Source organism: Electrona antarctica (genome assembly GCF_951216825.1).
Source record: "Electrona antarctica genome assembly, chromosome: 16".
NCBI lineage: Eukaryota > Metazoa > Chordata > Actinopteri > Myctophiformes > Myctophidae > Electrona > Electrona antarctica.
Genome location: NC_136797.1, coordinates 12,663,604 through 12,675,099, shown reverse-complemented (window position 1 = coordinate 12,675,099; position 11,496 = coordinate 12,663,604). Strand labels below are relative to the sequence as shown.

Sequence of the window (11,496 nt, the reverse complement as noted above, 5' to 3'; positions counted from 1 at the left end):
TTATAAAATAGGTCTACATTAATTTATAAAATAGTAGGTCTACATTAATTTATAAAATAGTAGGCCTACATTAATTTATGGGAAGGACACAAGGTTTCTGCCCAACAGCGCCACTTTGATTTGCCCAAAAGCAGGTAAGGGAAAAAATAAACCAGACGTGGCAGCATATCTTCATCGTCAGTAAAAACCCAACAGCACTATGACAAATGAAAATAACAACATCAACACATGGACACAGAGCGCAAAGGGATTTGTTTTTTTATCCAATTTTTGTCTTTTTATTGTTCCATTATAACAATACAGTATGGATGTCTCAGTGTAGCGGCTCCTTTTTCTCTCTCTCTCAGATCAAACATGGCATTATGTATTATTATTAACCAACTTTCAACAGGCCTGAAAAATAGATCTTTTGATGTGTGCGCGCAGTATACAAAAAGAAACAAAGCCTCTTTAAGTAAATACAGCAGTCGGGCCCAAGAAAGTCATTATAAAATGTATCAAGTTTAGTTTTGAAAAAAAGGCATGTTTTTTTTTCTCTCTCTCTCTCTCATCAAAACTTGAGATTATTTTTCTTATTCAAATCTTTTCTTTTCAGTGTCGTGGTGGAGAAACGATGTGGTACATGTGTTCAAAAATCACTTACAGTATTTTCATTACACAGTACCCCATAATTAAGATTTTTGTGTGTCAAGTGCAAAGAGATCACCAAATTATTTGTGTGTAAAGCCTAATTTATATATACTGTCGCACGATGACATGGCTTGGTTGAAAAATCAAAACACATTTCAAGCTGACCACGCGATGCGTCGCGTGACATCATCGTACAATGGAGTATAAATTAGGCTTAAAGGTATATTCAGTGATTTGACTTAATTCAAATATCACTTATTTTTTCTTTTTTTCTGGATAATCCTCCCTACTATAGAGTGTGCTGACCATATAAGGAGTTCCTCCCTGTCCCCAGTGAGCCCCTGGGGTCAAAAAACCCTAGTTTCAGTTTTGGTGGTGGGTGGCAAAACCTTCATCCAATAAGGATGAGAGGGGCCTTCCTCCAATCATGATCGAGTGGGGGCGGGCCTTGGTGCACATGCTGTTGGCCTGTTGCACATCCCCACTGTAGAGCGTGCATGTGCACATTTTGTTACCGGGGCGGACTGGGTGGTTTTCCAAATCACCCAAATCACTGAATGCTCCTTTAAGGAATGACTTTAGCCTTTTCGTCTAATCTCTCCCTCCTCCCCCCCTCCCCCCTCCCCCTCATTGGCAATACCACATGCATAATAACACATATAGACCCCCTTTCCACCGGTTGGTTCCCAATGGGAACCGGTTCAGTTCTTTTAGGTTCTTAGTCCATGAGCCAGAGCTCCAACATTGGTGGGAAAAACTAGACCTATATTACATTGTTTATAGGATCAATACAAGTAAATTAATACATGATAACCCTTCCACAGTAGTAGCTTTTTCATATTTTCGATTATTTTGCATATTTTCCTACATAATGCCTCATTTGTAAATGTAAATGTAAAATTTGTAATACAATAAATCATTGTCTTCGTGTAAGTACTCAATTGGGGAAGTTTCATGGTGTATAATCTAATATAGGTATGGTTCTGCCCACTCAATTCATAATTAACGTTCCAATTTAGGAGCCCTGGCTCAGGGACTAAGAACCAAAAAGAACTGAACCGGTTCCCATTGGGAACTAACCGGTGGAAAAGGGGCCACAGTTCTCTGTGTCCATATAGGGCTTTGCTTCGTCCTTTCTCTGAAAGGTGTTAGACAGACAGACAGGGGGGTTTCCAAAAGGGGAGGCGGGGAGGCGGTTAGTTTGTATAGAGAGTCACCACTGGTTCACCACATGGACAAAACACGGCACACTGAACAGCACATAGACGGCAAAAAGTGGAGGAAGCGAGAGAGACGTATAAATCAAGAGAGGACGAAGGAGGATGGATGGACAGAGGAGGAGGAGGAGGAGGGGGCCTAGCGCTGAGGGCGGCGACGGTGCTGTACCCGTTTGCCCTCCGAGATGGCGGCGGAGTCGGTGGCGGGGGGCGGCGGGCGGCTCGCCGGGGGCGGCGGCGGCTCGTCCTGCTGAGGATAGTGGGCCGGGGTGTCCGTCAGGTACACCTCCACGTCGTCAGGCACTTCTTCCAGGAAGTTGGAAGGGACGAGGCCGCGGTGGCCGTTCATCTCACCCTGAAGTGAGGTGAGAAGAAGTGGGAGAGAGAAAACACAAGACGGGGGGGGTGGTGAGGAGCGTAGGCGGGGAGGAGAATTAACCCATTCAGGCCTGACGTCGAAATTTAAAAAAATTCTTCTAAAATATTTTCACGATTTTTCAAAAATAGCAGACCTACAAGCTCATAGCTATGAGCTTGTAGATCTGCTATTTTTCAAAAGCTAAGGTATAACATAATGTTTAAAACACCAAAAGGGGTTCCGGCCCAAAATGGATTATGATGCTAAACTGTGATGTGGCACTCACATAATAGAAGCCATCTTCGTCGATATCCCCACAGACAGCTATGATGTCCCCAGCACAGAATGTCAATTCAGCCTATAGGAAACAGAGACAGAAACAGAGGGAGAGAGTGTACACTGTACAGTATGTTCTGTCTGTGAGGTAAGACCTATCCCTGAACTAGCACAAACTCTAGTCGGAACGGATTGGGCCAACCAAACCAACTGAGGTCAATATAAATTAACCGACAGGGACATACTTAATAAGGACTTATCCTTCCCTTAAGGTCAAATGGAGGAGCAGCCAACTTTGGTATGAGTGTTGATTGTTAGATCATATTGGACGTTATCTTCGTATATTCATCAAACTCACATTTGAGACAAAGGAGTGTGGTAGTGTACCAGGCAGCACATTCCAGCTTGATATGAAGAGAGTATTCTCTTTCCTGTCGACCAGACAGTGGCCTTGTGGTTAGAGTGTCCGCCCTGAGACTGGGAGGTCGGGGTTCGATCCCCGGCCGGGTCATACCAAAGACTGTAAAAATGGGACCCAATGCCTCCCTGCTTGGCACTCAGCATCAATGGGTTGGATTGGGGGTCAAATCAACTAATGATTCCCGAGCGCGGCGCACGCTGCGGCTCACCGTTCCAATACAAGAGATGGGTCAAATGCGGAGAACAAATTTCACTGCGGTAACGTCTGTGACTAATCGTACGACTTTGACTTTGATTCAGCGTGTTGAAAATGAACGTAACCTATGAGAGTTCAGGGACCATAACTGTATGTTACTCAAAGGCAAAAAGGACTATACGCTCCGCATTACGGCAGACCGGGCCTCGGGCGCCTTTAAAAGGGGACTAAAGACCTTTTAGCTGTGCAAAGTGTGCATAGGTGACCGTACTGATCTGAATGTATTCATTGTTTTTATTCTTATTATCTTAGTCCTTTTAAATATTTGTTGCGTGCGTGCGTGTGTTTGTGTGTGAGTGTATTGTCTACTGTAATGACAGTACAAGGTACCTCGACATCAACATTTGGGGAGCTTTCCCTCGGGTCGTAGTCGTACAGGGCGACCATCCTCCGAGAGGCCTGGTCCCGACGGAGGCCTCGCCTGTTCTGCTCTGGAAGGCACAATGGAAGGCCACGTTAACAACCCGCAGCAGCTGCTGTATACTCACAATACCTGTTATTATGAGAATGGAAAGTATTTAAAAAACAAAGTCAGCCTGGGCCGTGGCTCAGTGGTCCAGGCACCTTGGCCGGTAGTCCGAGACGGCCTTTACTGCCGTCTCGGACTACCGGCCATGTCACCCCCCCCCCCATCTCTCTCCCCCATTTCCTGTCAGCCTGTCTGTCCCTCTATAAAAGAAATAAAATAAAATAAGGCGAAAGACAAAGTTGTCTTATGTGCGCGAGCGTGCCACTGGGTGCATTAAACCAGGTGTTTGTAACCTTTTCAGCTCCAGACACAACAGATACATTTGGTCTTTAGGTGGCTTTTTTTTAAATAAATAAAAATAAAAATAAAAAATGTTTTTATTGCAACTGAATGCGAGACATACTATTAACACTGTAATTGCCCGGAACTATTTAATCCATTACATTCATGCGCCCAGTCGATTTATAAACACGGACGCCTTTTCCGGACGGACTGGCCGGAAGTTCATGATGTTGTGTAGCAGCTAACAATAGCCACAGCACTTTAGAGTCGATCGACAACGGGAGACAAGAATAAATCTATCGAGACTAGCGACTGGACCGCGGAGCGCCGTCTAACACAGGATCTTTTTTCAGAAAAAGACGGGATGATTTAGATCGCGATTTATGAACGTTTTAAGATTTTCGTTTTCATCAGCTAAACAGAGGGAGTTTTTCGATGATGTCTCACTCTTGCGCGTCACCGAGGAGAGCCCAGGAGGCGCGCCTGGACTATACAGCCATGCGATCTGTTCTCGTATCAATAAACTTCGTCTTTTGGACAATACTTCGTCCTGGGCGACGGGCGTTACTAATAGAAAGGACAAAGAACTTCGTCCTGGGCGTTCGGAGTGTTAAAAAAAAAACGATCTAAAATAAAGGGATTTAAGATCATTAAAGCTGGGCTGTTGCCTGGGTCCAGTGCATTCTGCCAACTTCCGGTCCAGGACTTGTCACTCTTCGCCTAGCACTTTGCCAATAGAAGTCTACAGTATATGTAGAAGAGCGGCCATTGGTCTGAACGGAGCCCCATGATGTGAACGGAGTTGTCGTAACTCAATGGCTCTGGTCCTCACTATAATCTCAACATCGACAGTATAGCCACGTTGCGCGCCTGCAGGGCCGGATTAACACCTCTGAGGGCCCCTGGGCACTGAAGCTCGAAGGGCCCCCCCCCCTTCATGCGCGCGCAACATTTTTGCGGTTTTGGAGCCGTTTTGGGGCAGTTTTATGCCGTTATATTAGCCTATTTCCGGTCGCCTACCCCCCCCAGAGTGACAGCCAATCTAGCGCATTGTTGCTGCTTTACACACAATTGCACTTTTTAGCTGCCCTTCTCACCAACAATAAAACACTAATCTTTTTAGACACCATTTATTTCATTCGGATTAGCAGGGACATTTTCTGTGGAGCTAAAAAATATATATATATATATATATATATATATATATATATATTTTTTTTTTGAGGGGCACCTGGTGGCCAAGGGCCCCTGGGCATGTGCCCAAAGTGCCCATATGGTAGATCCGGCCCTGCGCGCCTGGCTATAAAAACACGACATTTACGTGCGGTCACGCACGACGACCGCGCGTTCGGGTAACACCGAATTAAAGTGTGCGTTACCTATTCTGTCCACGGGTGTGTTCAGCGGCAGGAAGCCCTGCTTCATGAGCTGCTCCATGGTCTCTTCGTCCTCGGCCCTGATCTCTGACACCATGTTGCACGGGATCAGCCCCATCCTGCCCCGAACCTCTCCTCTGTAGAAGCCGTCCGTGTCCTTATCGCCGTACACCTGCACGGCGGGACACACAGGAGTAAAGGTTAAAGGTCACAGTTATCGTCCCCGTCGACTGGAAACCTGACCTCAAAATGGAAATGGAAGAAGAAGCTAACCTGTGGTCCAATGGATCCAATGTAGTCGTTGTTTAGTCACAAGCTGTTACTACTTTTCATCTAATTTATTCCGAAATATTTGAATAGGCATATATGAATGGTAAATGGTGCATGTATATAGCACCTTTATCCAAGGCGCTTTACATAGATTTTGGATTACATTCACCCATTCACGTGCACACACACACACACACACACACACACACACACACACACACACACACACACACACACACACACACACACACACACACACACACACACACACACACACACACACACACACACACACACACACACACACACCGATGTCGGAGGAAACCATGCAAGGCACCAACCTGCTGATCGGGAGCAATTAGGGGTTCAGAGTCTTGCTCAAGGACACTTCGACACTAACTCTGGGGGAGCCCACAGGGTTCGAACTGGGAGCCTTGCGGTTCCCATCCGGCCACTCTACCCCTGAGCCACCGCCGCCATGTCTATAATAATATAATATTTCTGATTAAATTAAATGATTAGCAAAGTATTAACACCTTGATGGCTTTAGATTAAAAGGTGACATATACCGAGGCTGCTGAGATTGTTTAATTACCTTTGGAGCATAACGCCAAAGTATTTGCACCTTTTTGATCCATGAAAATCCCCCTGAAAATGGTTCCATGGCTTGTTGTCGAACCGAAAAATCTTCCACCGTCGCGATCCGGAACAACAGGCAGTGAGAGCTGCTGGAGTCCAGTTGAAACTACCGTTCACTTGCATTGAACTCATTTTCCCAGAAGCCCTTGCAGCCCAGAGCACGATGTCGTCATCATAACGCGACACCAGGTCCGCGACAAATCCGCTATTTATTTTTAATTATTAAAAAATCACACCTGTGTGAACTGAGTGGTGTAAGGTCTTATATAGACTGATCAGCTGTGGTCTGACGTAATGTCTGACGTAATGAAATCACACCCGTGTGAACTGGGTGACCGTAGCAACCATGCTCATTTTTTTGGCACAGACAGACAGACACGTAAACTAACAAAGCCAGTCGTAGGAGTGGTTTACACCACTCAAAAACAGCGAATTAAACACACACAAAATAGCAGGTTTAGCGTATTACGCAGGGGAGAAACATGGATTAAATAGCGTGGAAAGCGTGTTATGCAGCAAAACTGTTAACAACAGCTCGTGACTAAATAACAACTACATTGGATCCATTGGAGGCCTCAAACACACACGGCACCAATTCAGTCAAACCATGGTCGTGAATTTAAACAAATAAATAAGAGAAGGCTTGGATGTCTCTTCTTCAAAAAACACACCCGAATAATTTGTCCCTCTTTGAAGGGCAGCTCCTCGTCAGCCGCGTCCGGGTTGGGGGACATGGAGAGAGGGTCGTAGTCAAAGAGCGCCACGAAGATTCGAAAGGACTCCTCGGTCTCCGACTCGTCATAGTATGGAGGGGAGCGGCGATCCCGATCCCTGTATCCATCTTTAATTAACATCGGAAACAAAACATTTAAAAGGTACCAAAAATGCCATCAAACCATTGACTATAGGTGCATAAAATTAGCGGAGTAGATTCCAGAGCTCTTCCCTACAAGGAATGGTGTGTTTTCTTGACCAAAGCAACTGTGGCATGTATTTCACATAGGATCGTGTCATGTGCATTTGTGAGGCATGTTAATAAAACATGCTTCCGTGACAAACGGGAATATCTTTGTGTTTTACAAGATACACCGACCCCATGCAGCATCATATGACATGTTAATTTATTAACATCATCCAACAAACCGTCTCTTATCAGCATGCAAACGTTCTCATCTCATGGTCAGTCTTGTCCGTTCCATCATTCAGTGCACACACATTCAACCAACCAATACAAACACTGCCTTGCGCGCACGGTAGGGCTTTCACTTCTAGTGATTTTTTACTAGATGACTAGTTGCCTAGTTTACAGTCGACTAGTGGTTTCTAGTTGCCTAGTTTACAGTCGACTAGTGGTTTAACTACCTATTATGTAAAAAAAACTAAAACAAAACAAAACTAAAAGAAAAATAATATATTTGTACATTTAAAAATCACACCCGTGTGAACTGAGCAAGGTCTTATATAGCCTGATCAGCTGTGGTCTGACGTAATGTCAGTGACCATGGTAACCATGCTCACCTGTGCACGAACACGTACGTACACAGGTACACAAACATACAGACAAAGCTGGTTGTTGGAGTGGTTTGCAGTTGCACCACTCAAAGAATGTGTACATTGGTGACTATAATCTAGAATTCTGATCTTGAGGCCTACAAAAACGGGGAGCAAAACTAGTCAAGTAGTACCAGCAAGGTCAAGTAGTGGATTAGTAGTAGTGTCGACTAGTTGAATAGTCGACTAGTTGCTTAAAGCCCTAGCGCACGGCACACATAGTCGTTTGTAATGCTTTTGTATTTCAATTTACAGTACATTCATAAGAAAGTGCTCCACCAGGATAGTGTTGTGCTGCAGACAAACGAAGGGCAAAATATGGAATTATATTGACGTGAAACGTGGATAATATGACAGGTGATGACACACAAGTAACAGACAAACATGTACAGTAAGACCATTATGAAGCTACTGTGGACACTATGGCGAAGTATTAAAGTATCGTTTTGGAAGTGTAACATTGCTGCATGTCTGATATCGAATAGGAAATCGTTTTGGGGAAAGCAAGTGAGTTGCTTAAGCTGTAACCTTTTTTCTACTGTTACTCAGGGAGACAATGTTATCGTTTTGTTTAGCTTGCAAGGAGCTGCATAATTACTTTCAGATAATTAGGGCTTAATTGAAAGTCTATCACAATACAGTGTGGTTTGTATGTAGTGTGCTTCTACTTTGTTTTTTTCTTTTTCTTCTAGGGCTAAACAGTATTTCCAGAGTGAAATTGAATGGCTAGCTGTGGGACTTAATCCATTTTGGGCGGGAACCCCTTTTGGTGTTAGCATTATGTTATGCTTTAGCTATTGAAAAATAGCAGATCTACAACCTACGAGCTTGTAGGTCTGCTATTTTTTTTAAATCGTGAAAATGTGGCACAAATCTTTCAGAGTAAACTTTTTAACTCAAATCTTTGCTTCTGGGGGGGGAAATAAATGTCCTATATTTCTGGGGGTCCTTGACATGAAAATGTTTGAGAACGACTGACAGGATTTTAAGAAACATGGATTTTAGAAGGCATTTGTAGAATCGGCCTCAGGTCTTTAAATGGGTTAAATACAGCAAGATACATACAGTTGGAGGCCATCGATATTGTCCCTTATCATTTGACCCATTTAGGCCTGACCTCAAAATTTAAAAAAATCTTTCTAAATCCTCCAGTTTTCTGAAATAAATATTTTCACGATTTTTCAAAAATAGCAGATCTGCTATTTTTCAATAGCTAAATTATAACATGTTTAAAACACCAAAAGGGGTTCCCGCCCAAAATGGGTTAACTGTCCTTTTGCGCAGATCACGCAAACCTCAGCAAAAAGAAAAGGACAATATCGATGGCCTCCAACTGTACACCACATAAAAAGGTTAACCGGTTACAGTACGCAGTATCACTACAGTGCATACAGTAATTTAATAACTTTAAACTTCCGTCTCCCTTCATGCATGGTCGGCCCCTATAGGACAGAGATGGCCACAGAGATGGCGGAATTGTATATATAATGTATATAATATAAACTACTGTATATCACAAAAGGGAAGGGGTTTAAGCAGGCATCTGGAGTTCAGTGCAGGAGGAAGCATTCTGATCGATCGATCGATCGATCGATCAATCGATCAATCAATCAATCAATCCACAACAGTGGGGTGGCCATCTCGTCAGTGATGCCACTGTGTCAGTGCAGTGAGTCATGCTGTGCAACTAACCGGGGAACGACATAATAGCACTAGGGGGTTCAACAGTTTGCTGAACTCATCCATCTTTAATAAAGTAATCAATTTTGAAAAAATATTTAAACGTTTAATTTTTTTCTCCTCCTCCTCCAAGTTCAACAAACGTGGTGCATCATCAGACTATTTATTTAAAAGCAAATTTAGTGTCAATTCCTTGACATTATAGTCTACAGGAATAAGTCAGACGTTGACATAATTAAAAATACAAATATATAAATGACCCCCCCCCCCCCCGCTGCCCCTCCCTCCAACATCATGCTTCTCGATTATTTGATTAATCGAAAAAAGTAAATCGATAATCGGCAAAGAAAATAATCGATAGTTGCAGGCTATATATATTATACTCACTGAGGACGAGTGTCCTCCACATCTACTCAACAAGCACCATAGTCAGGGAATATTATCAGTATAATGTCAAACCTGGGAATACATTTCTTACCAAGAATTTTCTTCACCAATGTGTTTGTAAAGGTGTCTACTAACATATCCCACATTGGTTTATATTCAACCACCCTAGGGGAATTTTTGACAGCTGCTGAAAGTTAGGGTACCATCAACAGCCAATATATGGCAAAATGTTCTAAATTTCATTATGCTTTAAATAGCATGTGACGTGTCAAACTAGGGGGTTTTCATCATTCTGAATCCATTCCAAGCATTAGTTTTGCACGAAAAACACACTTGTCTATGTGCTGACTTCATCACATTTGTGATGGCGACTATTGCCTTTTTAAGCCCAAGGAGTGTTTTTCGTGTAAAACTAATGGAATCATGAAAACCCCCTAGTTTGACCCCTAGTTTGGCCATAGCCACTTGCTCAAATATGCCCAAATGTGCTGACTTCATCACATTTGTGATGACAGCTATGGTGTTTTTCGTGCAAAACTAATGCTTGGAATGGATTCAGAATGATGAAAACCCCCTAGTTTGCCTTATAATGGTTGTATGGTACCCCAACTTTCAGCCGCTGTCAAAAATTCCCCTAGGGTGGTTGAATATAAACCAATGTGAATATAAACCAATGTGGGATATGTTAGTAGACACCTTTACAAACACATTGGTGAAGAAAATTCTTAGTAAGAAATGTATTCCCAGATTGTATTAATATCCCCTGACTACCAGGTTTCTTTTCATTTCGGGAGGCTTTTTTTTTTGGGCTACTGTAGTGCTGTTGGTTGGTGAACGAAGGGGGGAGGGGGCAAAGAGAGGGGGGGGGGGGGGTAGGGGGGGCCGCAGGCAGGCAGCAGCTAGCAGCTAGCAGCAGCACGTACCATAGGGTGACCTGCAGGGGGCGCCTGCGCAGCCGCCTGCGTGCCTGCGGGACGAGGCCCTGGTCCTTTGTCCTGCACCTACTCTGCCATAGTAAAGCTCCTCGGTGATGGGGGGGGAGGGGTTCCCTCCCTCACTGTTGTTACTCTCAGTGGTTATCTCTATACAGGAAAATAAACCAATCACAGAGGGGGTAGGGGGGGGTGGGGGGGTGGGGGTCACCAACATGTCCGATCGTACACGGACAAAAATGTGTCCTGTGGCAATTTTCTTTTTTTAGACTTTGTTTTTATTTACACACCATTATACTGTATATGTTCTTATTTTTGATCATGAGACCCACTTGATTGAATGTCAAGTCTCCAAGGTTTTCTTCACAATTAGCCCTTCACTAAGTCCCTCCCCAACACATCCTTGTCCAATAGGCACGTTAGCAGCGAAGAAAGCTTGACCTGCATAGCAACCGTTGCTAAACTATTGGGATTGGCATTGGACAATCGCTTTTTGGGGTGGGATTTAGTGAAGGGCTAATTATATGTATGACAATAATTCACGACTACTATAGGCACATTAGGAGTCCAACTAGTACTAGTGGTTCTCAAATGTTCTATATTTGCAAGGACCCCCCTTAACGAGTGTTCAAATGGATCCAAATGGACCCGAAAAGGGTCCATTTGGTTCCATTTGAACACTCTCAAGAGTTACAGACCTGTTATGGACATCTCTATTTATTGTCTTTCTGGTAATATTATCGTCCACTCATT

The 11,496-nt window shown here is 43.7% G+C and overlaps 1 protein-coding gene across 6 annotated transcripts in view; it reads right to left on the bottom strand.

Moving 5' to 3' along the window:
* Nucleotides 1-295: 295 nt before the first annotated feature.
* The window catches only part of LOC306939786 (RIMS-binding protein 2-like), a 58,697-nt gene continuing 47,496 nt past the window's right edge, over nt 296-11,496 (bottom strand). For all 6 annotated transcript variants that reach the window (XM_079524479.1, XM_079524482.1, XM_079524480.1 and 3 more), the window contains 5 exons: nt 6,865-7,034; nt 5,288-5,456; nt 3,488-3,588; nt 2,492-2,563; nt 296-2,202 (listed from right to left, as the gene is read on the bottom strand). In XM_079524479.1, the coding sequence (XP_079380605.1) occupies nt 1,987-2,202; nt 2,492-2,563; nt 3,488-3,588; nt 5,288-5,456; nt 6,865-7,034 (728 nt within the window). In that variant the 3' untranslated portion in view covers nt 296-1,986. The remainder of the gene's footprint in view (nt 2,203-2,491; nt 2,564-3,487; nt 3,589-5,287; nt 5,457-6,864; nt 7,035-11,496) is intronic.